This window comes from Prunus avium, chromosome 7 (assembly GCF_965620075.1).
Source record: "Prunus avium chromosome 7, drPruAviu1.hap1.1, whole genome shotgun sequence".
Classification (NCBI taxonomy): Eukaryota; Viridiplantae; Streptophyta; class Magnoliopsida; order Rosales; family Rosaceae; genus Prunus; species Prunus avium.
The window spans coordinates 38192239-38217273 of record NC_142290.1 but is presented as its reverse complement, the minus strand read 5'-3'; the positions used below and the strand labels follow the sequence as shown (position 1 = coordinate 38217273).

Below are 25035 nucleotides of genomic sequence, written 5' to 3'. Positions count from 1 at the left end.
GGATTACATTGCAGTCAACAAAATGAAATAGTCCTCTCCTCTCCCTTGTCTTTGTGTTCTCCACCTTTCTATGTTGGATCATGTATTTGACGCCTTTGTCTATGATGTTTCCTTTGCTCACTACTTGTTTCAGTTTTGTTTTGGCAGCACCTGTGACTCCGATCTTTGGAACCAAGAACTATATTTGGCACCACCTGATTTCTAGTTTGTATCTTCAACGTACCATTTTCTTGGTACACACAGACAGTTTATTACAAAGACCCCTGCAATTGGAGAAGCTGTGTATATTATTATTGTTCATTCTTTTTTTCATTGTTTTTATGTCATGTGACATTTTGTCCTTCTCTCTCTCTCTCTCTCTCTTCCATTCCATGTGGTACCACCGTACCACCACCAACCAAGGCAGCTTCAATGAAGACTTTGAAAACGAATTCTGAAACGACAGGGTGATTGAGACCACACATGGACATCAGAACATGGATGCCAATTTCATTTCTTCTGTTTGCCTTTTATTTTCCTCTGTTTCTTTTTGGTAAAAGTCGTTATGGATGGAATGGAACGCGTTGATTGAACATGGTAGTAGCCGGCCAAATGAGCCATCCAGCCAAGAATACGTGTGTGGCTGTCGCTGCACCATTTGTATTCTATAATTTTATTGGCTTTTTATTTGATTATTTGCTAAACACACACACTCAAAGGCTGATTATTACGATTTACAACCTGGACTGGACTGGACCACTACTCTAGCCTTTCTTTTCTTTCTGCTACCTAACTCCACTGCAATTTAATCTTGGATCCAGGAAACTCCAGAAAAACCTGATCAAAGATCCCATCCGATCCGAGGCAGGCATATACATGTCTACATTTTTATATGTTCATGGCACTGGTTCCAATGGAATATTATCACCCAAATCCCCAATTTTGGTTTTGAATCATGAAGATGGAGGAACAAGAGGAGGATCCACCAAAAATCTAGAAAGTACTGAAAAATTAGATTCATAATTACAAAACTTGATTGTGAAATCTGTCAAACTGGGCTCCAATAGTTATTAGAACAGAGTGTATGTACTTATTTGTAACGAGGATCAAAAGAGTAGTAGTATTTAGTACTCATCATCATATATAGACTAGTACATATCAAACCTTGAAGAAAAGAATATTCTCATCTTCTTCCTCCTCCGGATCATCATCACACAAAGTACCCAATTGAGGATGCTGCTGCTGCTGCCTCCCCACCGCCACCACATGATGATGCTGAGCAGGTGAAGAAGAGGGTGAGGAGTGAGCAGAAGAAGCAGCCACCAATGCCAAAGAGCCCTCGCTCCAAGCCCGCCTCATTGGATATGACACCTTCTTGCACTTCGGCCCTCCGTGCGTACATTGTTTGTTACGTGACTTGTTATGTAGCGCGCACCCGCAGTTGCGGTGGTAAGGCCTCCTCTCCACCCCTATATCAGACCCTGCGATGCACCCCTCGTAAACACACCGGAATAGCCCGTCCGCGGCGGCTCCCGTGGCGGCCATGCGGTGGTCTTGATTTGGAACAGGTCACAATGGCAAAACAATAATGTTGTGCACCACCCTCTAAAAAAAAGAAGTTTTTAGGGGTTATTAGGAAGAGAGGTGGGCATTTATAGAATATGGCTGTCTGGTAGTTATATAGTGAAAAACTACAAGGTTTCGGTGCCAAGACAAAAGTTGGTTGTCAGCTTTTGGGTTTGCTGTCTATGTATGTATGTACAATTTATCGGCAATGCGGCAGTAAATTAAGCGTTGAAGCCGTGTGTTTTGGTCGGTTAATAGACTCGGTACACGTCCACGAGGCTTGGCATGCACTTGTCCATGTGTCTACCAAAAGTTAGGAGAGAAATTAGTGGTCTCAAGTTACCAACAAATACAAAACTCATAATATTAATTCAGGATATATTAATGTAGCTTGAAAATGAAGAAATGAAATGGTGGCTTGTGAAGAATTAAAGCAGATATATTCACGCATTTTAACATTTTGGTGCCTGCTTTCGTTCCAGATTCTCAACCAACAACACCTAACAAGTGTTGTAGCATGCAAAACTGTAAAATGAGTTTTCGTTTGCTTGTTGGGATTAGGAGCCAGCCAACTTTCATTAATTATAGACAGTAATGTATATTAATATTCATCTAATTATTAATACAAATTCACTAGAATTTGGGATCGGATCTAGTCTAGAAACCAAGTAGCATGCAGCAGCGGCAACATATGGACGAATTGTTTCTGTCATATCACGTGAGATTGGAAGCAACCCATGTGAGAGAGCCATGGGGAGCCCCTCCTTAGTAGAAACACATATAAGAAACTGGGATAGCAATATTTTGTTATATTCGGTCAATTACAATATGTAATAATTTTTTCACATGACAAAATATAATTAACCACCGAGAATAGAAAAACATCACTATCCCAATTTTATACAAGTTTTTCTGCCTCCTCTAGAGTAATTGGGCCTGTCCTGCCTACAAATTAGATGTGACATAATAAACACCCCAGTTGCTAGCAAAGTCAACATTGAACAATGATATTGCAGAGTGAAGTTGCCACCTGTCAGTCATTCAGCCTAGTGAAAAAACTTTGTAGTTAATAAAGTTGGCAAACATTGCATTTGTAGAGGGGAGGTTTTCGGGCCGTCTATCGTGTAATAATAAATTTATAAAAATATCTAGTACCAATATCAATATGAATCTAGTAATGCCCCACTTGGAGTTCACGTCTATTTAATTCATCGGTTTTCTTCTTCCAACTGCCTCTGCTCATCATTAGTCTTTACACCATTAATTGGCAACCACAACCAGCAACCCTAAACATACAATATTAAGTATTAACAAACTAATAATAACCAACTAATCATCAAATCAAAGGGAGGAGAAGACCCCATTTTTCTTTTACACCTCATCATCAATCAACTACCAACTTTGTGTTACGTATATACGCCTTTGTATCTATCCAGCTAGGCTATGGTCCACTGCCCATTATGGCAGCATGATCGGATGAGATACACGCCTAAATAACAATACAGTTACAGTTCGGCAGGATAGTGTGCCGCCTCCTTTCTTTGTAAATTTAATTAAATCAGAGTTGTTTAGATTATCACTTGTATGAGAAAAAAAAAAACAATAATAATATACTTCAATTTCAGTTTTGTTTGTTTTTATTTTTATTTTTTAAAATAAGGGTAAAGAAAAAGCCGAGTACTGCTTCGGGCCAACACGTACAGGAGAAGATTGCAGCCCTTTAAATCCAAGAACAGTTCGCAGATTGAATTAGTCAGTACAGGCCCACTTGAATTTGGGCTCGGACCTTTTTGCCTTGCTGGTAAGATTGGACCATTTTTCTGGCACGCCTCATGGTTTCTATTAAGCATATTCTACTGCTTGATTCTACAAGTCATCGACTGGTTTGATCTCCTCAACGGTCCAGATAGAGACGCACGCATGGGCTTTGCCTGCGACCATCGAGATCCAGAAGACCCTTCTCTGTGTATCAAAAGCTCCAACTGATCATATATCGTCTGAGTTTCCGTTTCTCTGTAGAGGCAAAACGCGCAGCTATGGCGGGAGGAAGAGGAAGAAGAAGACCCAACACCAATGATAACAACAAAGTAACTTGTAGCAGCAGAAGAACATCGTCGTCATCTTCATCAAAATCCAATGCTCGAGGAGCTCTGTTTGTGAATGGTGGTGTTTTATCTGATTGGTCATCCCCTCAAACCTCTCTTCGAGGTCCTTCCTTTATCTCTATCAATGATCATACTTTGCTAATTGATTCCCGGGAAAAACAAAGGAAAGTGAGATGGAAAATGAAAGTTTTGATTCATATTTAACCTATATTGAACTGAAGATTCTTACATCAGATAGCCAAAATTTGTTTGTTTTGATGAACTGGGTAAGAATTGATTTCATATTACCGTCCCAGATTGGAAAAAGTTCTTAGTTTTTTTTTATTCGTTTTTGTTGCTTCCTAAATTTTTCTGAGCGACCAAACAGGGATTTAAGAGATTGGACTTGTAATTGCTTCTATTTTCCCATTTGTTCTGATTCGATTTCCTCTGTGCTTCTGTTTTGGATTTCGTTTTGGTTTTGAATTTCAGGGAAAAATCCGAGTTTGAATAACACATCTGCCTCAAAATCGGGAGCAAAAGTAGCTTCTGGTTCTAAAAGTGAGTCTCGGAAATCTAATGTTAATGCTATAGGATATCAGTACCCTTCCGTTGAACGTCAGGTGTGTCCTATTTCTTCTTCTTTTAAACATTTCTTTTACAGTTTATCTTGTTAAATACATTTTTAGCTGTCAGGATGCAACCTCAGCAATGTCAGAGAGCAAACGAGCTAAATTTATGTTTAGAGGGAGACTATTATGAGATTGAAACTGATTTTCCTGTCTTTCATTTTGTTAATGGACTTGGTTTCAATATGCTTTGATGGTGAACAGGAGGGTTTGCATCCAGGACTGCATGAGGGCAATGATGTAGGTAAAAGTATGGACGAGTCCTGCCCTTTGGTTTTAGTTGATTTCAAGAATACCCAAATTTTAGCTCATGTGGACCAGACAGTAGCTTCAAGTCCCCACGAAGTGAAATTTACATATCAATACGGTTCAAGTTTTGTGTTAGGTGAAAGCTCTCATAGAGGGTTGGGGTTCTATGATGAACTTGAGGGAACTGCAAGTGGTATTGAAGCTTCGTCAAAGCAAATGGAAGAGCCAGAAGATTCCTGTTTTGATTCGTTGTCTTCTGAGAAAGATATGGATGTCAATGAAGGGATGGATTGTGAAGTTGGCGATGAGATGGCTGAAGAGCTGCCAACAGACATGTCTCCTATGAAAAACTCAGGATTTTTGTCAATTGGAGGCATGAAATTATACACCCAAGATATTTCTGATGAAGAAAGTGAAGAAGATGAAAATGGAGACTCACCGTATGAAGGAAGCTCAGGCTCTTCTGAGCCAGGAGGAATACTTGGATCCTCTGAAAGTGAAGATTCTGAAGACACGTCTGATAGTGATTCAGATATAGATGACGAGGTTGCAGAAGATTATTTGGAGGGAATTGGTGGGAGTGACAGCATTTTAAGTTCCAAATGGTTGGTAGGACAGGAATTGGATGATCCGGATAAGAACAGCTCTTTGAAGAGTGGATTTGATGAGACTTTACAGAAGTTGGGCGGAATTGCTCTTCAGGATACATCTAGAGAATATGGTAGGAGGAAGGTCCATTCACAGAAGAAATACAATGTGACAGAAAGACATGCTAAGTCTTTGGCTATAGATGACCTAATGCTTGTAAAGGATCCGAGAACTGTTTTTGCAAAAAAGAAGCCCGTCGCTAGGTTTCCTCAATCTTGGCCTTCAGAAGCTCAAAGGAGTAAATTCTCAAGACATTTTCCTGGTATAAGATTGCTAAGATATGCTTATCTCTATAAGTTTTGCTTTCATATATTTAACTTGGTTAACATGCGTCTTTTCCATGAAGGGGATGTGATATGGCTCTCTTTGAGCGCCAAGTTAATATGTCTCTGACGTTTGCTCTTATATTCCATAATTTCTAGCAGTCCTAGTATCCTTTTTGAGATGGAATTTGATAAAAAGTAGATAGTTAGGATCTCCATTGAATGACTGTGTGGGAAAATTTGCTCATCTACCCTGGGGTAATAAATATCTGAGGACCTTTTGTGCATCAGAGACAGGATTCCTCTATGATATTGTAATTTTTTTGAGGATTGTCCTTCATGCTTTCACCTCATACTATTCATTGTTCTAACTTTGCGTTCAGGAACGAAAAAGAAACATCGTAATTTTTTTGGTGGATTGTCCTTCATGCTTTCGCCTCATACTATTTATTGTTCTAACTTTCCATTCAGGTACGAAAAAGAAACATCGTAAAGAAATGATTGCTGTGAAGCGTAGGGAGAGAATGCTACGGCGAGGTCTTGATCTTGAGCAAATCAATTTGGTAAATTTTTTATTTTTTTTTCAGTGAAATTGTGTACGGATTAGTATACTCATTTAGCATATATGGTGTAATGCGTTTTAGTTAGATTGTGAATATAAATAGAGCTGTCCATGCGGGTTCTAAACATTTGACTCTCTGAAAGAGATTAGGTAGTGTCTGGTTAACAGGAATGAACCTTGGATAGTACCAATTACATTCCTTGGTGATCTTTTAACTCTCTATGTTCCTTTCTTATTTTGATTCTATTTCATTTTTGTTATTCATTCTAGCAACCACACACTATCTAACAGCTTTGTTCTTTTCTATTGTAGAAAATAGAGCAGATTGTTTTGGATGGAGTGGATATGTTTTCTTTTCAACCTATGCATTCCCGGGATTGTGCCCAGGTACATTATTTTAATTTATCTTTTAAGTTGCAATTTGTAAATCCTTGCAGTTTCAATTTTTGCACTTTTGCTCGCATGGATCATATAGGAATTTTATTTAGTGGAACATTGTTTGAGGTGCTTAATTTTGTTACTTTTGTTGAAATTGAAATTGGTTTAATCTCTCTCTCTCTCTCTCACACACACACACACACACACACACACACACACACACAAAACTCATTCCAAAGCATTGAAATTTAGAGATTTCTTGTTAGCTTGAAGCCTAAATTTTTGTTACCATGTCTCAGATTCTTGACTGCAATATAACAAATGAAAGTTAGGGTTTAACCTAAGTTCTGTAGCCATTTTTGCGTGTGCTTAAAAATCCCTTGAAGGAGCGTCCATCAAAGTCTTTCTTTGATAGATAGTGCTTTTGATATTTTAGGTGCAACGATTAGCAGCAATTTATCGCCTGAGGAGTTCCTGCCAAGGATCTGGCAAGAAGAGGTACATAATTTCCTTTTGTTTTCTACAAAAGGAAAACATGGTATTGATGTTTTTTCTTTTCCCAGATTTGTAACAGTGATGCGGACACAACACACAGGCATGCCATCAGCAAGTGATAGACTTCGTCTTGAAAAGGTTCATTAGATTTCATAGTTATAATTATATGTTGCCTCTATATATATATGTGCAGCAAAATTGAGTGATTATTTTCTGTATTTCAGCTGATTGGAGCTGACATGGAGGATGCTGATTTTTCTGTTGTTGAGCCCCGTGGAGACAAAAGCAGGTCAAAGAAAATTGGAAAAGGAATTGATTTGAAGCCACCAGAATCTAAACATTACACTCAAAGAAAGACACCGAAGATCGCAGCCAAGCGTGGCAGTGGCAGAGCCTATGAACAGAAACTTGGTGGAAAAATGGATTCATATGCCAATCAACCGGTATCATTTGTGTCAAGTGGCGTGATGCAATCAGCGACTGAGAGCACAACTGTTGATTCAATAGACCCAAGTTCTAAAAATAAGGGTGCTGAAGCAGCTGAGTTTCATTCGTTTGAAGTACACACTAAGGGTTTTGGATCAAAAATGTTGGCTAAAATGGGATTTATTGAAGGTGGTGGATTAGGAAAAGATGGACAAGGTATGGCAGAGCCCATTGAAGTGATCCAACGGCCTAAATCACTTGGGTTGGGTGTGGAATTTTCCAACACCGTTGACCTTCGAGTAAATAAAACCCCAGTAAAGAGTAATCCAGTGAAACACAAAGCTCAATCTCAAAGAGTTTCTCAACCTCAGGGAGTTGGATCTTTTGAAAAACATACCAGAGGATTTGGATCAAAGATGATGGCAAAGATGGGTTTTGTTGAAGGCATGGGTTTGGGGAAAGATTCACAAGGCATCGTCAACCCTCTGGCTGCAGTCAGGCTACCAAAATCGAGGGGATTAGGTGCCTCAAGTTAAGATATTATGTGTTGCTGAAATTGCTAAGCTAATTTTAATTTCAATTTCAATTTCGTTTTTCCTTGTAGTTCTGCTAATTCTGCACATACATGTGTTACCATTATGTTAACTTATTAGTTGTCTTTTACTCACACCATAGATCTGTCTGTACGTTCTACTTTTGTCATTGAAAAGAAAACGTGTGCTCGGTTTCTTTCTGTCTTTATTCGTGACTTTGAAGCCTTGTTGCGATTTGCAGCAAAGTTAATAAAGGTCTTCCTCAAGGCTGATTTTCTCACATGGCCTTGTCTTCTGAGATATACACATGGTCATGGAAGAACATCCGCTTTCTATTTTGACAAAATGTGAGGGAAGATTGTGTTAAACATTGGAAGGTGATTCAATCACAAATACAACACGAGTCTCCTTTTAAAGAGAAAAACTTACTTGTAATGGAGATATCATTGTTTTGCTATCCCTAATCAATAAGATTTTCTACTAAACAACGAGAAATTATTAAACGATCCTTGGGGGGTTATCATAGTCGTGAATCGTGGTAGGGATTTGCGACTAGTGAGTAGTGAGTAGTGAGTAGCACGTATGTTAATGTGTGATTACTGGAATCATTTAAGATATACTTACTATATTGTTCGATCTTGAGCCTTATTTGTCTTTACTTCCCATATTGCCAGATTAAAAATAATTTGATCCACTGTCTCAAAAAATTAAAAATTAAACAATGGATCGACGGCAGAGATACGCATTTTATATCGTGTAACAGTAGTGATTGAAGAAGTCAATATGACTTGTGGAAAAAAGAGAAGAAAAATAGGTTAAATAAGATTTTCCGCCGTGACTTCCTGACATTTTCATGATTGTTTTAGAATTTTCCCCCCTCAGCTTCTAATTGAAATCTAAGTTTGGCATCTTGCTTTTTTATCTTTTCAAATTGATTCCGAAGCAATAAAAGTTAGTCAAAAAGCATGCTTGATTAAGGAGTAAAAAGGGGATGTTATAAACCAAGGTGGTTGGTGTGAGTGGTTTGACACTCTCATTCCTTAAGAGAGATCAGGGGTTCAATCCCTGCTATCGTATGAAGTCACCACTTTGGCCAACACTTTACCTCTTACGGGCCGACCCGGTGTGAGCGGGGATTAGTCTGGGTTGTGGTTAAGGCTTAAAGGTACCACCCATAGTTGGGGCCCATCCAGAACCACCTCGTGGTTCAGACCAAAAAATAATAATAATAAGGGGGATGTTATAGCATATTATGATGATAATAGGGAAATAGATACTATCATGAATATTATAGCGACTAATAAAAGTTATATACTTACGTACAATGAGTGTTATGTAAAGAAAGAAATTGCGCAGTTTCAAAAGCTTATTAAATTTTATTAATATTTATATGTAGATGACTGACCATAGCATACTTCAAGATGATTTGATTGTATATGTTGTAGTGCTAATATTAAGCTTATCAATAACTTCACGAAATTTTTATGATACGAAAAGAAAAAGAAAAACCACAATTTTGTTTCATCCCAAAATTTATGAAAATGGCTTTTTTCTTTTATTTTATTCATGTACTCTTTAACCGCCTTGTTAATGACTTAACAACAACGTTCTTAAATAATAAATAAATAAAAGTCTAATCCAGCCTCCAGGCAGGCAATTAGGCAAAATAGCAATTCTCGGAAAAGGACACGAATTAATGAAAATGGTAAATCAAGCAAATGCGACTTGAGGCGAGATCAGATCTGGCATTTCAGACATTTTGTGGCATTTAGGATCCATCCAGAAAAAAGGCCAAAACGGTGGCGCTCTCTCGAAGAAAGACCAACCATATATTGATTGTCTATTTGCATTGCGCCCCAATCCTCACTCCTATTTGGCCCTTTCCTTCCTAAAATCCCAAACCCAGCAGATTTCCGGAGCTCGAAGATCTCTGCTGCTTCACTCAGAGACGTCTTCTCTGGGTTGTCCATGTCTGACACTCTGCTAAAGGTCAGTTAGATCCTCACTTCATTTGAAAGAAAAAGAAAAAGAAACAAAACAAGTTATTTTGCTATTTGTATGGTTATTGCTGGATCTCTAATGCAGTGGCTGTTATAGTCTGATTAGATTTTGTAACCGAATCTTCCTTGAATTTGAAAACCCATATAGAGACTGCTAAATTTTGGTTTAATTTTGCTCATTTTCTCTTCTGGGTCTCCCAGATCTGACATAAACCTTGAAGAATGGAATTTTCTCATCGACTTAGGACCTGGGTTCTGACCATTTTCTTGATATTTCAATCGGGATATGGGTGGTACCTTCCGGGTAGTTACCCTCACAAGTACGTTGTCGGGGACACCTTAGGGGTGAAAGTGAACTCTCTGACCTCCATTGATACAGAAATACCCTTTAGCTATTACAGTTTGCCCTTTTGTCAGCCCCAAGATGGGGTTAAGGACAGTGCTGAGAATCTCGGTGAGCTCCTCATGGGAGACCGCATTGAGAACTCTCCATATCGGTTTAAGATGTACACCAATGAGTCTGAGATCTTCTTGTGTCACACGGGTCCATTGTCGGGAGATCAGTTTAATCTCTTGAAGAAGAGGATTGATGAGATGTATCAGGTCAATTTGATTCTCGATAATTTGCCTGCGATCCGGTATACCAAGAAGGAGGGCTTTGTGTTGCGGTGGACTGGGTATCCAGTAGGAATTAAGGTTAAGGATGTGTACTATGTGTTTAATCATTTGAAGTTCAAAGTACTTGTTCATAAGTACGAGGAACCCAATGTAGCACGTGTGATGGGTACTGGTGATGGGGCGGAGGTCATCCCAACAGTTGCCAAATCAGATTCAGATGTGCCCGGGTATATTATTGTAGGATTTGAGGTGATACCTTGCAGTTTCATGCATAATGCAGACTCTGTGAAGAAGTCGAAAATATATGAAAAGTACCCTGCTCCTATTAAATGTGATCCCACCACTGTGGCAATGCCCGTTAATGAAAAGCAGCCAATTGTCTTCACATATGAGGTTGAATTTGAGGAGAGTGACATCAAGTGGCCCTCGCGGTGGGATGCTTATTTGAAGATGGAGGGATCCAAAGTCCATTGGTTCTCTATTCTCAATTCTCTGATGGTGATCACTTTCCTTGCTGGTATTGTCCTTGTGATCTTCTTGAGGACTGTTCGGAGGGATCTTACTCGTTATGAAGAGCTTGACAAAGAGGCTCAAGCACAGATGAATGAGGAGTTGTCTGGCTGGAAGCTTGTTGTTGGAGATGTTTTCCGTGCTCCAAGCAATGCTTCCCTGTTGTGTATAATGGTTGGTGATGGGGTTCAGATCCTCGGGATGGCAGTGGTGACCATATTGTTTGCTGCCCTTGGGTTCATGTCACCAGCTTCTCGAGGGACACTTATTACAGGTATGCTATTTTTTTATATGATCCTTGGTATTGCAGCTGGTTATGTTGCTGTTCGTCTTTGGAGGACAATTGGTTGTGGAGATCACAAGGGATGGGTTTCAGTCTCATGGAAGGTTGCTTGTTTCTTCCCTGGAATTGCCTTTTTGATTCTGACCACTCTGAATTTCCTATTGTGGGGTAGTCACAGCACAGGAGCCATTCCATTTTCTCTATTTGTTATTCTCCTTTTGCTCTGGTTCTGCATCTCTGTTCCCCTTACCCTCATTGGTGGATACCTTGGGGCCAAGGCACCTCACATTGAGTACCCAGTACGAACCAATCAGATTCCTAGAGAAATCCCGGCACAGAAATACCCATCCTGGCTGTTGGTTCTTGGGGCTGGCACTCTTCCGTTTGGCACCCTATTCATTGAGCTCTTCTTTATCATGTCTAGCATTTGGATGGGCCGTGTTTATTATGTGTTTGGGTTTCTCTTCATCGTATTGATCCTTCTTGTTGTGGTTTGTGCTGAGGTTTCTCTAGTTCTAACCTACATGCATCTTTGTGTGGAGGACTGGAAATGGTGGTGGAAGTCCTTCTTTGCTTCTGGTTCGGTTGCCATATACATTTTCTTGTACTCCATAAACTACCTTGTATTTGATCTTAAGAGCCTGAGTGGACCTGTCTCAGCCACGCTTTACTTGGGGTACTCGCTCTTCATGGTGGTGGCCATCATGCTTGCGACAGGCACAGTTGGATTCCTTTCGTCATTCTGGTTCGTGCACTACCTGTTCTCTTCAGTGAAGCTGGACTGAAGAACTTTAGCGGCTCAAAGATTGGCACTTTAAAGAGTAGCAGTGAATGATATCATTAAGGGAAGAAAGAATGCAAACTCTACAGATGTTCTCATGTGTTACTTTTTCATTTTGTTGTGTTAGGGAACTTTGTTCATTGTAATAACAATAATTCGTCTGGTTTTGCTAAATTCTTTAATAGATGGACATCATGGGTTATAGCTTTGATACCGTAGTTTATTTGCATTCTGGCGGATAGGAGAGTCGTATCATTCTGTACTCGATTGGTTTGTATGGTTTTTAGAATGCAAAAGCTGTTTATTATTATTATTTCTACATTTTGTGGCATTCTAGTGGTTTTGTTTATGTGTCATGCGTCTGATTTTTCTTCCCTGGGCGCATATCTGCCAGGCTATTCGTATGAATTAGAGCACCAATGTCTCTGTACTGGACCCCTCATGGCCAAGTTGCTGCATCATAGTGCAATTTCTATTTTTCCCTTAAACATGTTCAACCATGGAGGACACAGATACAACGATAAACCAACTGAAGTTCTAACCAGTTATAGCCAATGCTTGAGTAGGAAGAATCAATCGACATGAGGAATTTTTTTTTATATTTTTAGTAGCTTAATGATATTTGATAAGAACCGATTAAACATAATTGAAATGGAAGAAAATGAAGTGATGACCCCAAAATTCAGACTTTTTGTAGAGATACCAACAACAGCTAGCTGTTCTTTCTAATTGAAGAGAGGGCTTCCCTCGGTTACAAAGCCTCGATCTTCAACAAAAACGCAAGGCAGATAGAACAGGCCTTGCCTTGCCTTGTGTCACGGGATGACTCTTGAAGTCTTCCTTCCGTGCGGCCTTAGACTTGATCGCCTCTCCGAACAAGCTAAGTCAGCCTTCCTTCCTGCAAACTAAGATCGAACCAAGCAAGAACACAAGAACAAGAGCAAGAACGATAAGAACGCTCAAGAACACTTAAGGACACTTGAGAGAGTTTGGGAGAATATTTGCTTGTATTGCTACTATGCTTTACAAGTTGTGAGGTGAGGATTCCTAATGAGGAACCCTCCTTATATAGAGGTCCTAGCTCACCAAACCCTAAAATGGAGGGCTAGGATCGAAACAATCTAACGGTCTAGAATCGTTGCTACCTAACTTTATAGATACATTGAATCTAGACATTAAGTAAAGGGATCTAGAATGATCCATCCGACGGGCCGGGCCTTGAGCTTCTCTTGTTGGGCTTGACCTTCACAAATGAATCTTCTAGAAGGGCCCAATAGTTGTTGGGTTGAACCTCCAACATGCGGGCCGTGACATCCTCCCCCACCTAATCTGGCGACGTCCTCGTCGTCGAGGTTGTCCCGTCTCGTTCGAATGCTTCGATGTAGTCCTTGTACTGCCATAAGGACTCCCCTTTCTCCCAATTTCCTTCGGACTCTGGCAGGCCCTTCCATTTGACAAAGTACTCAAAGTACCTCGGTACACCCTTGCTTCGCACCTCTCGCTTGGCCATGATGCACTCAACTTCCCTGTCAAATGAAGTCACCATCAAAGGCGGAGCTCGTTGAGACTCCCCACGACTTGGCTCCTCGGGGTCGGCATGGTAGGGCTTGAGATTGCTCACATGAAACACCGGATGAATCTTCAGTCGTTGCGGTAGTTCCACACGGTAAGCAGCTCTTCCCACGGTTCGGAGGATAGGAAATGGGCCCTCATATCTCCTCAACAACGCCTTGTGTACCTTTCTAGTGGACTTGTGTTGAGAGGGGTTGAGCTTCACAAAAACCAGGTCACCTGGTTGGAATACAACATCACGCCGATGCTTGTCCGCCCATTTCTTCATCTTCCGAGTTGCCTTCTCTAATTGAGCCCGAGCAAGCTCATTAGTCACCTGCCAGTCCTTGGCCGTCTTGTATGCAGCAGGGCTACTCCCCGTGTAGCCTGACACCACTGTGCTTGGAGTCATAGGTTGTTGTCCCGTTGCCAACTCAAAAGGACTTGACCCTGTCGACTCTGACCGCTGCAAATTGTACGAGAACTGAGCAACATCCAACAACTTTGCCCAATCTCGTTGGTTAGCACTCACATAGTGCCGTAAGTATAACTCCAACAGTGCATTCACCCGCTCCGTCTGGCCATCTGTCTGTGGGTGAAAGCTGGTAGAGAAGTTCAGTTGTGAGCCAAGTAGCTTGAATAGCTCCGTCCAGAGCTTACCAGTGAAGCGAGTGTCACGGTCACTGATAATACTCTTTGGGACCCCCCAATACTTCACCACATGCTTCATAAATAAGCGTGCGGCTTCCTCCGCTTTGCAATCCGTCGGTGCGGGGATGAAGGTAGCATACTTGGTGAACCTGTCGACCACCACCAAAATAGAGCCACACCCTTCTGACTTGGGTAGACACACAATGAAGTCCATGGAAATACTCTCCCATGGTCTGGTTGGAACAGGAAGTGGCTCTAGCAACCCACCCGGCTGCTTCTGCAAGGTCTTGTCTTGTTGGCATACAAGGCAAGTCCGCACGAACGAGTCTACATCTTCCCGCATCTGTGGCCAGTAGTAAGCTTCACTCATCAACGCCAAAGTTCGATGGGTGCCTGGATGTCCCGCCCACTTCGAGTCGTGACACTCCTTTAGTAGCTCTCGCCTCAAATTGTCCCACCTTGGAACATAGATTCTCTTCCCTGTTGCATATAGAACACCATCATCGAGCCAAAATCTTCTTGTCTTCCCATCTTTGACAAGCTCTAGTAGACTTTTGGCTTGGGGGTCATGCAACAAGCCCTCTCGTATCCTCTGCATGAGAGAGCTCTGTGGTTGTACAACAGCTGCAAGTGCGGCCTTCCTGCTTAAGGCATCAGCAACGACATTTGTCTTCCCTTGCTTGTACTCCAGTTTGTAGTCGAACTCGGCCAAGAAGTCTTGCCACCTAGCCTGCTTGGGTGACAACTTCGGTTGGGACTGAAAGTAGCTTGTGGCAACATTGTCAGTCTTGACCATGAACTGAGAACCAAGTAGGTAGTGCCTCCAAACTCGCAAGCAGTGCACTACGGCTGTCATCTCCTTCTCTTGAACGGTATACCTCCGCTCGGTGTCATTGAGCTTCCTACTCTCGAAAGCCAATGGATGTCCATCCTGCATGAGTACACCACCAATAGCAAAATCTGATGCATCAGTGTGTACCTCAAAAGCTTGGCTAAGATCAGGAAGTCTCAGCACTGGTTCCTCCATAAGTGCCTTCTTCAAGTTGTCAAAGGCACGTTGGCATAGTGGCGTCCACAGCCACGTCTTGTTCTTCTTCAGCAAATCCGTCAAGGGGGCGGCAATGGCTGAATATCCCTTGATGAATCTGCGATAGTAGTTGACTAATCCAAGGAAAGACCGCAACTCAGGTACCTTGGTTGGTGGTTCCCATTCTTGAATGGCTCGCACCTTGCCCTCCTCCATGAGCAATTGTCCACCCCGTATCTTGTGACCAAGGAACTCCACCTCATCTTGGGCAAATGAGCATTTCTCCTTCTTCACATATAGCTGGTTCTCCCTCAGAACTTTGAACACCTTCTGCAAGTGCTCGAGGTGTTCTTCTAGAGAATTGCTGTACACCACAATATCATCGATGTAAACCACAACAAATTTGTCCAAGAAAGGATGGAATACCTTGTTCATTAGAGTGCAAAAAGTAGCAGGGGCGTTAGTCAGGCCGAACGGCATGACGAGGAACTCATAAGACCCATATCTTGTCACACATGCGGTCTTCGGTTCATCTCCCGGTGCGATCCTCACTTGATAGTATCCCGAGCGCAGGTCCAACTTGGTGAAGTACCTAGCTCCTCCCAACTGATCAAACAAATCTGCAATCAAAGGGATTGGATACTTGTTTTTGATGGTCACCTTGTTTAGCGCCCTGTAGTCGATGCACAACCTCAGTGTTCCTTCCCTCTTCTTCTGGAAAAGAACTGGGGCACCATAAGGGGCCTTGGACGGTTGGATGTAACCAGCGTCCAACAACTGCTTCAACTGCTTCCTCAATTCCTCCAACTCAGGAGGTGCCATCCGGTATGGCGCTTTGGCAGGGGGCTTGGCACCCGGTTCCAACTCTATGGTATGATCCACCTCTCTCCTAGGTGGTAGAGTGTTGGGCAGCTCCTTTGGCATGACATCCGCAAACTCTTTAAGGACTGCTTCTACAGCTCTAGGGACTGGTTGGACTTCCTTCTCAACTGCCTCAATCCTTACAGTCGCAAGGAACGTCTCTTCGCCCTTCTTCCAAGCTTTGGAAAACTGCATGGCTGACAAGAGCTTCGACTCTCCTTGTTGCCTCATCACCGGCACCATGCATGGTATTGCTCCCTCCTGTGCTATGCACATAGTATTGTAAAATGGAATGGGAAATGCCTTTACCTTGTCCATGAACTCCATTCCAAGCACGACATCGTAGTCATCCATCGAGATCACGGAGAAGTCGGCTACTCCCTTCCAAGTGGCAATGTGCAGCTCCACACCACGAGCTACTCCATCAATTGGCTTAGCAGTTGAATTCACCGTCTTCATACTGCCTGCTTCCTTTGAGACCCGGCACCCAAGTCTCTTTGCTTCCCGCACTGACATGAAGTTGTGAGAAGCACCCGTATCCACTAGACAACGGGTTGTCTTGCCATCCACCATGGCATCGACATACATCACGCCTTTGGCTTGAACCTGTGGCTTGGGGACTTTGGCTTGTAGGGCATTGAAGCGGTGAATGGCTCCCATCCCTGCTTCCCTGTTGGCCTCCTCTTCCTTCTCCTGGTTCATGGCATTCAAGGCTTTCTTTTGTGGGCAATCCCGCATCATGTGCGGTCCGTCGCACAAGTAGCAAGCTAGCTTCGACTTGTCCTTCCCCTTGTCACTTTTGTCATTCTTCTTCGCAAATGGCTTGTGACTGTCGGACTTATCTCCCGACTTGCTACCCTCCTTCGGCTTGTTATCTCCCCCACCGGATCCACTGCTACTTTTCTTGCCTTTGAACTTTGAGTCACCTTGATCTGTCTTCTTGAACTCCACAAGAGACTCGGCTGCAGCAATTGCCTCTGACAGGGTTTGGACATGTCTCCTTTGCAACTCTAGTTTGGCCCAATTCTGTAGGCCACTCATGAAGTACATGAGCTTGTCTTCATCTGTCATGGTTGGCACCTCGAACAACAGGTTGGTGAACGTGGTGACATAGTCTTTCACGCTCCCCGTCTGCTTTAGCCATCTCAGCTTCTCCTTTGCCTCATACTTGGCATTCTCTGGATAGAAATGCAGCATAATATCCTTTTTAAATGCATCCCAGGTATCTAGTGTAAACGTACCTTGGTCGATTTCCATGGATCGACGACGCCACCACATGAGAGCGTTGTCGGTGAGAAATAATGTTGCCGTAGTGATTCTGGACTCATCATCGTCCATCTTCAGATACTTGAAATACCTTTCGATATTCCACAAGAATGTGTCTAGCTCCTTCGCTTCCCTCTTCCCATTGAAAGCTTTGGGTTTGAAGGAATCTAACACCTTTGGTTCCTTCGGAGTCCGAGTCTTGTTCAGGACAGCTTCCTTGCACAAGGCCCAATCTCCCTTCACATCCTTCACCTCATCACGAAGCGCAGTAAGCTCCGCCAAGAAGTGATCCAGCTTGGTTTGGACATCTAGCTTCATCATGTCTAGCGCGGAGTTGAGGGCTCCCTGGAATTGGCCTTGAAGCTCTTCCACAAAAGCTTCGAAACCCACCTTCGTAAGGACGTCCTCCTCGAGTCTCTGATCAAACTCGTTCACGGCATTCTCCATCTTAGAAAGCCGCTTCTCCATCGTGGCTACGACATCTCTAGATCGTTCCCTTTTTGATTTGCCCCCACGCTCCATATTCACCTTGGATGTATCACAATCTATATCGGATTCGCTCTTCGACATGTTTCTTCGAATGATTCGAGCTTCAGCTCTGATACCAACTGTCACGGGATGACTCTTGAAGTCTTCCTTCCGTGCGGCCTTAGACTTGATCGCCTCTCCGAACAAGCTAAGTCAGCCTTCCTTCCTGCAAACTAAGATCGAACCAAGCAAGAACACAAGAACAAGAGCAAGAACGATAAGAACGCTCAAGAACACTTAAGGACACTTGAGAGAGTTTGGGAGAATATTTGCTTGTATTGCTACTATGCTTTACAAGTTGTGAGGTGAGGATTCCTAATGAGGAACCCTCCTTATATAGAGGTCCTAGCTCACCAAACCCTAAAATGGAGGGCTAGGATCGAAACAATCTAACGGTCTAGAATCGTTGCTACCTAACTTTATAGATACATTGAATCTAGACATTAAGTAAAGGGATCTAGAATGATCCATCCGACGGGCCGGGCCTTGAGCTTCTCTTGTTGGGCTTGACCTTCACAAATGAATCTTCTAGAAGGGCCCAATAGTTGTTGGGTTGAACCTCCAACATGCGGGCCGTGACACTTGCCTTGCCTTGCCCCCCAAAAGAGAGAGAGAGGCCCCTATCATATAAATGGCCAGCAGGACAAAACTGTCAAAAGCCACCAAAAAGACAGCCTTTCCAATAGAGAAAACATAACTCGTGGTGTCTGTTTTTCCGTTAGCATCAGCCGCTTAAACTTGTTGGCCTGCCTTTACCCCATTGCTTAAACTTCTACCCAAAACTCTCTCTCCTCTTTCTCTCTCTTTCATACACAGTGAGAGCAGAAGAATGTTGCCCACCTCACTTTCTCCAGTTCACTCCTCCAGTTTATATTCTCCCTCGCTATTTCCTTTTTCTCCTTTTTCCTCTTCTTCTTTTTCTTCTTCCTCTGTATCGCTTGACCCATCTTCTCATCGTCTCTGCTCTCTGCGACTCTACAGCAATGCCCATTTGAGGATTACCTACAAATCCAATGTATAAGAAAAGAAAAGAAAAACAGATATGAACCTTGTGCTTGATGTCAATTTCTTCTTCTTGTTTTATAATTAAACAAGAATATTAATTGTACACTTTCTGTTCTGTTTTTGACAGGGACTGAAACTCAACTGTTCTTTAAAAGAGCCTCTGAAGGTGATGATATCCGGTGCACCGGCATCAGGCAAAGGAACTCAGTGTGAATTGATTGTCCGCAAGGTAACCATTTTAATAGATATAAGTTACTTGTTCATTGTTTATGAGTTAAGATTATATATAGAAGGGCCTGCTGTGTGTGTTTGGAATGGATAGCCCGTTTTCTATGACTGATGAGTTCTTTCTTTCTCTTGGTTCTTCAGTTTGGATTGGTACACGTATCAACGGGGGACCTTCTAAGAGCTGAAGTGTCATCTGGGACAGAAATTGGAAACAAAGCCAAAGAGTTCATGAATGCTGGCCGTCTGGTCCCTGATGAAGTCGTGACTGCGGTATTCTATCAACTCATGACTCAAAATCTTACATGGTGTATGTTTCCCTTATCAAATAGTTGGTAATCATATCGAAAACACTTGCTTTGTAGATGGTCACAGCACGATTATCACGGGAAGACGCAAAAGAAAGCGGGTGGCTTCTAGATGGCTACCCCCGAAGTTTTAACCAAGCACAAAGCCTGCAAAGTTTGAAGATAATACCAGATGTTTACATTGTATTAGATGTATGTGAGTCTTGTATATAATGGAAGCTTTCTACTTCTACTGAATTCCTTATGATGTATGTTAGCTGTTTCATTTAATTCCAACTCATAATGTCTTAGTTTTGACAAATACGGTTGGGTGTCTTTTGGTGAGTGACATTTGGGAAGGAAATTATAACTTTGCTAAAAAGTAGTTTCATGCATGTGTATTTTTAAGAAGTTTTTCCCCTTAGTCATCTCAATTGCATCCATACAAACTTTGTACAAACAGAATTGATCTTTACATAGTCGTTATTTCTTAATACTCAGGTTCCTGATGAAATTCTAATCGACAGATGTATTGGAAGAAGGCTAGATCCAGTTACAGGGAAGATTTACCATCTTAAAAGTTTCCCTCCAGAGACGGAGGAAATTAAAGCAAGACTTATTACCCGTCCTGATGACACCGAGGAAAAGGTATGGTTTGACATCATGAATTTCTGTCCTACTTTGGTATTCAAAGTGATTTCTCATAAACATATGTAACTTGTAAGTGATTTTCTAATATGCACATGTAACTTGACATATTGTCCATTCTTCCTTTATATGTGATGTGGCAATACTTTGGAGCAGATAAAATCCATTAGGATGTGTATAGTATTAGTATGAAAGGATATATAATATACTAAGTTCAGATTAGGTGAATTCCATCAAATAGGGCCTCAGAAGCTTTTGACTTCATTCCGTTTTCCATTTAGGTGAAGTCACGCCTTGAAATATACAAGCAAAATGCAGATGCAATCTCAACCACTTACTCCCACATAATGAAAAAGGTGAGTGTTTAGTGATATAGTGTTATCATTTTTCCTTTTCCGATTTCTTTATATGAATCTGTGTAGAGGACTTCATATTTTACACTATAGCTCTTGAAACCACAGATCGATGGGAACCATCCTAAGGAAGTAGTTTTTGAAGTAATAGACTCTATACTGTCACAAGTGCAGAAAGATAAAGAAATGAAGATGAAATTAGGTAAGTCTGTTCAGGACCTGAAGCTCATTATATGAGTTTGTCCTAACTTAAGTGATTAATACTTATATGGAGCTGAGTTTCTTTCAGAATGTGTGCAGCTTATTTCTCTATTGATTTTGTAAGAGAGTCTTAATCTATTTTTGGTGACGTTACTTGTTCCTAAATGAGTTTTCTAAATTACTGTGCATGATGATTTTAAGAATTTTCCATTTTCCAGGGAAATCAAATCAGTCAACTTCAGTCCAGGTATAAGTTTAGTTATAGAATCAGTCATCTTTAATCCAGATAAATAATTTGTTATAGTTCCTTTCTAATTTTTCTTTTGCAATTTTACAGGATAATTGGAGGGGAATTCCTACTAAATTGAATAACATTCCACATTCTAGAGACATCAGGAAATATTTCTATGAGGATGTGCTGCAGGCCACCCAAAGAGCAATAAATGATGGAAGAACTCGACTAAAGGTTTCTTATTGGTCATTTCTACTTATAAATTATAATGCATAGGTGATCATGGATATAAACCATTGGGCCTGGTAAGGCATGTTAAGGCAACTTCAAGTACCAAGGTGAACTGTGCTTGTTACATATACAAATCTCTGTTGATTTTGTAACCTATTTTCAAGCTGGGTTGTGAGATGCTCCTGTACATTCTCAACCATTTATCATAGGGAATTATTCTTAATTTAGTAAGACGAAATTTGTCTTCCTACTTAGAACTTAGAACATATCGTCTAATATAGTTTCGGAGCAGTGGACAAACTCGTAGCCTTACCATATCATCTCTTTCTTGGGCATTTTATTTCTTTTTGGCTACTGCACTGTCAGGCGAGATGCTGTAGTTCTTGAGACCCCTTGACTGACATCAAATAACCTTGGTAAACAGGGGATTACAATTATTTCAGTCAGGACTTAGGTGTCTGGTTAATCTGGAGACATCATCCACTATGTTACACAAAATCATTTACAGTCTTATTTTACTATCATCTTCCGTTTCGATAACTCTATTATTTATCTTAATCAGTCTTTGAAAATTGGCAGGTGGAGATTAATATTCCAGAGCTGAACCCAGAAATGGTAAGGTACATTTACCTTAGTATTCCTAAATCTGTTTGGAGTTAACCATATCTTTGATGCACAGGATGTTTATCGAATAGGTACCTTAATGGAACTTGTTCGATCTCTTGCTCTTTCATTTGCCGATGATGGGAAACATGTCAAGGTAATTTAGTCCTGGTTGCTACTGATTTAGATTTGTGGCCAATGATAATGTAAGCTCTTCCAGGAGTCATCCAAAATTTTGCTTGTCAGGTTTGTGTTCAAGGCTCTATGGGGGAAGGCGCTCTTGCTGGAATGCCATTACAGCTTGCTGGTACTCGAAAAATCTTGGAGTTCATGGACTGGGGTGAATATGAGGCTATGGGGACGTTTATCAATATTGGTTCTATAGGTACAGAAATGTCATGCATTTGTCAGCTCGACAGTTGATGTTCATTTTACTGCATCTCTAGATATTGGTCCTCCAAATGCCTTGAGACATTTGGAATAATGCTCCTTCCATTATGAATTCGTGATGATGTGTATAACTCATTAACACAACTCTTCTCCAAATCAATGATTGATGCATTGGAGATTCAGTCCTTGTCTGCTAGTTGCTCCACTTAACATGAAAATTCACCTTTTTTCCAAATATGTTCTACAGGACATGATTATGATATCCATACCCTTAGTCTCTCTTTTGTCAAGTGCAGGTGGCAAAGAGGTTGATGAGCAAGATGACCTGTTTATCTTAGTAGCTCCTCAAAATGCTGTTGGGAATTGTATTATCGATGTAAGCATCTTGATGATTGAATGTTCCACTATTGTAGTTGGAGAGAACAATTGTACTTGACATGCTTTATTTCTACCTTTCTGTTGTGATAAGAGCCCTTTTATTAAATTTACAGGATCTAAGAGCTATGACTGATGCTGCTGGGGACCGACCAGTAATTCTTATCAATCCCAGGCTCAAGGTTTAGTTTCTATGCTACACCTTGATAAAATGATTTGCAGTTACAGTTTAGTGATATCCACATTTATTCCCTTTCCTCATTACTTAAAACTTTGTGAAGGAAATCTAATTAAAAATCGTGAAATTGTTTCGCTTTGAAGTTATGGCTTATGAGTAGTACACTGACCAATCTAGGGTCTTTTCTGGTATCATATTATGGATTTGCAGAAAACATTAAGCAACACTATGCAATTTCTTGTTTTTAAATGGATGTATTGATGGAGTTTTTTAAATTTCAGGATTTGCCTGCTTCGAGTGGAATCATGCAAGTAAGTCAAGAACTAGTGACTTCAATTAACTTGATAGAAACCAATCAATTTCTTGACTGTGTTTCCTTTTAAAGACCATGGGGCGCGACAAGAGATTGGAGTATGCTTCATCATTCGAAAATTGCTATTTGTTTCGGCTTCTCTATTATGCAGGAACCCAATATCCAATTATGGGTGCTCTCAGGTAAGCTTAGTGTGACTTGCTACTCCACTATGCCACGCCTGAAATGTTATGAACAGACATTTCTAAGTGCACTCAACACTTTTCACCTCATGTCTTAGGATGTCTTATCCATATCGTTACGAACTGTACAAGAGGGTGGATGACCCTTCTGGGAAAGAGAAGTATGTTATCTTGTCTACATTTCCTGCAAAGCCAAGTGCCGATGAAGTGAATGATGCTTTCGAAGGAAAGCCTAGGTAAACTCTCACTAAGGATAATTTGTTTTCATGAAATCACTTGCCCTTATCTTTGTTTCATTCCTTAAAATTGATAGACCAGCACTTCCCTGACTGAATGATTCCATCTCAATCAACTTTTGCAGAAATGAGAGTAAGAAAGCCTTGGGATTCTGGTAAGAAACCTTCAACTTACAGAAGTGTTTGTAGCTACAACGCTCTGGTATGCTATTTTAACTATTTCTTTCCTTTTCAAATTGCAGGGGATTCTTAAGTGGTATATTTTGAGTGGAAACTAAAAGCAGTACATATGTAGTCTGCATCACATGTTAGTATATTAGCCAACAAGGATGAATCCTACACCTTTTAAAATGCTTTCTGTCAGTCAATTGGGGAGTTTGCTTCTAGGCATCATGGAAGCTTAAAGCAGGGGTATATAGAGAAGAGAAACAAAATGTAATCAAACCTTTCCAATGAAATGATCTGGTTGAGAAATTTATGCTTATTGTTATTAATGCGTTTGAGGATAAGAGAGAACCGCAGAAAAATCACACAAAATTCAACCTTTCTGATTATTAATATCTAATAAATTTAATATTAAATAAATTAGTGTGACTTTGTTGTGGAATTAGTAGTTGATCCACGAAAAGACACCACCTAGGTTAGTTGGACCATAAGATAGGATCACCGCAGCACGCAACCTCATATGCATAGAATACTGATATTTTTTTAGTATAAGCATAAATAACTCTTGCTAATTATAAATTTGAGTGACAGCCTAACCTCTCTCTCATTTCTTTTCGATTCATAATCAAATGGTAAACGTAATCAATAAACAAAATAAAATGAGATGGGAAAATGCCTTTTGCTTTTCTTGGTATTTGTTGATAAGACTGAGATGACAAATTGTACAATCATCTTGATGTTTATAGAATCCACTCACTCAGCCTTGAATGAGTTGCTGCGACTTGTCTTTTTAAACCCTTGTTTTATTTACTTGTTTATATTGAGAAAAGATACCCTCCACTTTGGGAAGTTCATCTATCCTAAGCCTAACTTTGATGCTATTGAATATGAGGAGGAAAACTTCTGCAGTTTCTTTTATAAAAAGAGCCTAACTTACACCACCTTTTTGCGTTTTCTGGGACACGTCATCAGTCAGATTTGCCTGCAATACTAGAAAGAAAGAAATATTGATTGGGATATTCCCCAACAATCATTCTAGAGGCAAACTAACCAACAATCATTCAAGGGGTTCACAGCCAGCTGCTCATCTTAAATTACAAGAATTACTAAAATCCAGAATATTAATATATAAAAAAGAAGAAGATTATCTTACTAAAATCCAGCACCTTTCCTTTGCCCTTTTTGTGTGTGATCCAAAGCATCAAACTTTTGTGCTAATATAATTGCGGAATGGCTAAAGGCTTGCAAAAGTAAGACTAAGACTATACCATACATATTGTCTCACTCACCCAACTCCAAACAGAGCAGACATCATCTGAGATTCTGGATCAAATATGAAACCAAAAGCATGCAACAATCTGCCCAGCCCACCAAAGTGGACAGTGGAGGCTACAATTCAACAAAAAAGACCATCCACATTTTGACTCATCATCATCATCATAAAAGTGAATTGAGACCTCTCTCTCTCTCTCTCTCTCTCTCTCTCTCTCTCTCTCTCTCTCTCTGTGTTCTAGTTTTCCTGA

At 40.9% G+C, this 25035-nt stretch overlaps 4 protein-coding genes across 7 annotated transcripts; 3 read left to right on the top strand and 1 right to left on the bottom strand.

Moving 5' to 3' along the window:
- Positions 1 to 960: 960 nt before the first annotated feature.
- LOC148293422 (uncharacterized) lies at positions 961 to 1693 on the bottom strand. Its single transcript, XM_088255849.1, has one exon. The coding sequence runs from the start codon at positions 1522 to 1524 to the stop codon at positions 1138 to 1140; it is 387 nt and encodes a 128-aa protein (XP_088111975.1). The 5' UTR covers positions 1525 to 1693; the 3' UTR covers positions 961 to 1137.
- Positions 1694 to 3413: 1720 nt separating this feature from the next.
- LOC110752613 (D111/G-patch domain-containing protein) lies at positions 3414 to 7946 on the top strand. Its single transcript, XM_021953311.2, has 8 exons — positions 3414 to 3753; positions 4122 to 4252; positions 4463 to 5417; positions 5890 to 5981; positions 6293 to 6367; positions 6795 to 6856; positions 6922 to 6991; positions 7078 to 7946. Exons 1-8 carry the CDS (start codon positions 3582 to 3584, stop codon positions 7813 to 7815), a joined length of 2295 nt encoding a protein of 764 aa, XP_021809003.1. The 5' UTR covers positions 3414 to 3581; the 3' UTR covers positions 7816 to 7946.
- Positions 7947 to 9489: 1543 nt separating this feature from the next.
- LOC110752617 (Endomembrane protein 70 protein family) lies at positions 9490 to 12325 on the top strand. The gene is made up of 2 exons (XM_021953315.2): positions 9490 to 9801; positions 10014 to 12325. The coding sequence occupies exon 2, from the start codon at positions 10035 to 10037 to the stop codon at positions 12006 to 12008; it is 1974 nt and encodes a 657-aa protein (XP_021809007.1). The 5' UTR covers positions 9490 to 9801; positions 10014 to 10034; the 3' UTR covers positions 12009 to 12325.
- A 6231-nt stretch (positions 12326 to 18556) lies between these two features.
- LOC110752618 (adenylate kinase family protein) lies at positions 18557 to 23825 on the top strand. 4 transcript variants are annotated; one of them, XR_015836979.1, is made up of 19 exons: positions 18557 to 18903; positions 19021 to 19122; positions 19263 to 19391; positions 19484 to 19618; positions 19907 to 20053; positions 20335 to 20409; positions 20500 to 20608; positions 20826 to 20854; positions 20945 to 21073; positions 21650 to 21685; positions 21750 to 21830; positions 21920 to 22058; positions 22360 to 22439; positions 22555 to 22620; positions 22898 to 22927; positions 23002 to 23111; positions 23210 to 23347; positions 23425 to 23502; positions 23590 to 23825. XR_015836979.1 is itself a non-coding variant. In XM_021953316.2 (19 exons), exons 1-19 carry the CDS (start codon positions 18718 to 18720, stop codon positions 23612 to 23614), a joined length of 1776 nt encoding a protein of 591 aa, XP_021809008.1. In that variant the 5' UTR covers positions 18561 to 18717; the 3' UTR covers positions 23615 to 23825. The 4 variants fall into 4 exon arrangements, 3 of the variants coding, with proteins under 3 accessions (XP_021809010.1, XP_021809008.1, XP_021809009.1); XM_021953316.2 differs by having other exon boundaries at positions 18561 to 18903; positions 23473 to 23502; XM_021953317.2 differs by having other exon boundaries at positions 18564 to 18903; positions 20515 to 20608; positions 23473 to 23502.
- Positions 23826 to 25035: the final 1210 nt, after the last annotated feature.

Bases quoted from the DNA above. Each gene is read 5' to 3' on its own strand.
- LOC148293422 (XM_088255849.1), bottom strand. From the start codon at position 1,524: ATGGCCGCCACGGGAGCCGCCGCGGACGGGCTATTCCGGTGTGTTTAC.
- LOC110752613 (XM_021953311.2), top strand. From the start codon at position 3,582: ATGGCGGGAGGAAGAGGAAGAAGAAGACCCAACACCAATGATAACAAC. The intron at 3,754-4,121 runs GTCCTTCCTTTA...TTTGAATTTCAG, and splicing joins CCCTCAAACCTCTCTTCGAG to GGAAAAATCCGAGTTTGAAT. The intron at 5,418-5,889 runs GTATAAGATTGC...CTTTCCATTCAG, and splicing joins ATTCTCAAGACATTTTCCTG to GTACGAAAAAGAAACATCGT.
- LOC110752617 (XM_021953315.2), top strand. From the start codon at position 10,035: ATGGAATTTTCTCATCGACTTAGGACCTGGGTTCTGACCATTTTCTTG.
- LOC110752618 (XM_021953316.2), top strand. From the start codon at position 18,718: ATGTTGCCCACCTCACTTTCTCCAGTTCACTCCTCCAGTTTATATTCT. The intron at 21,074-21,649 runs GTTTCTTATTGG...GAAAATTGGCAG, and splicing joins ATGGAAGAACTCGACTAAAG to GTGGAGATTAATATTCCAGA. The intron at 23,348-23,472 runs GTAAACTCTCAC...CAACTTTTGCAG, and splicing joins GCTTTCGAAGGAAAGCCTAG to AAATGAGAGTAAGAAAGCCT.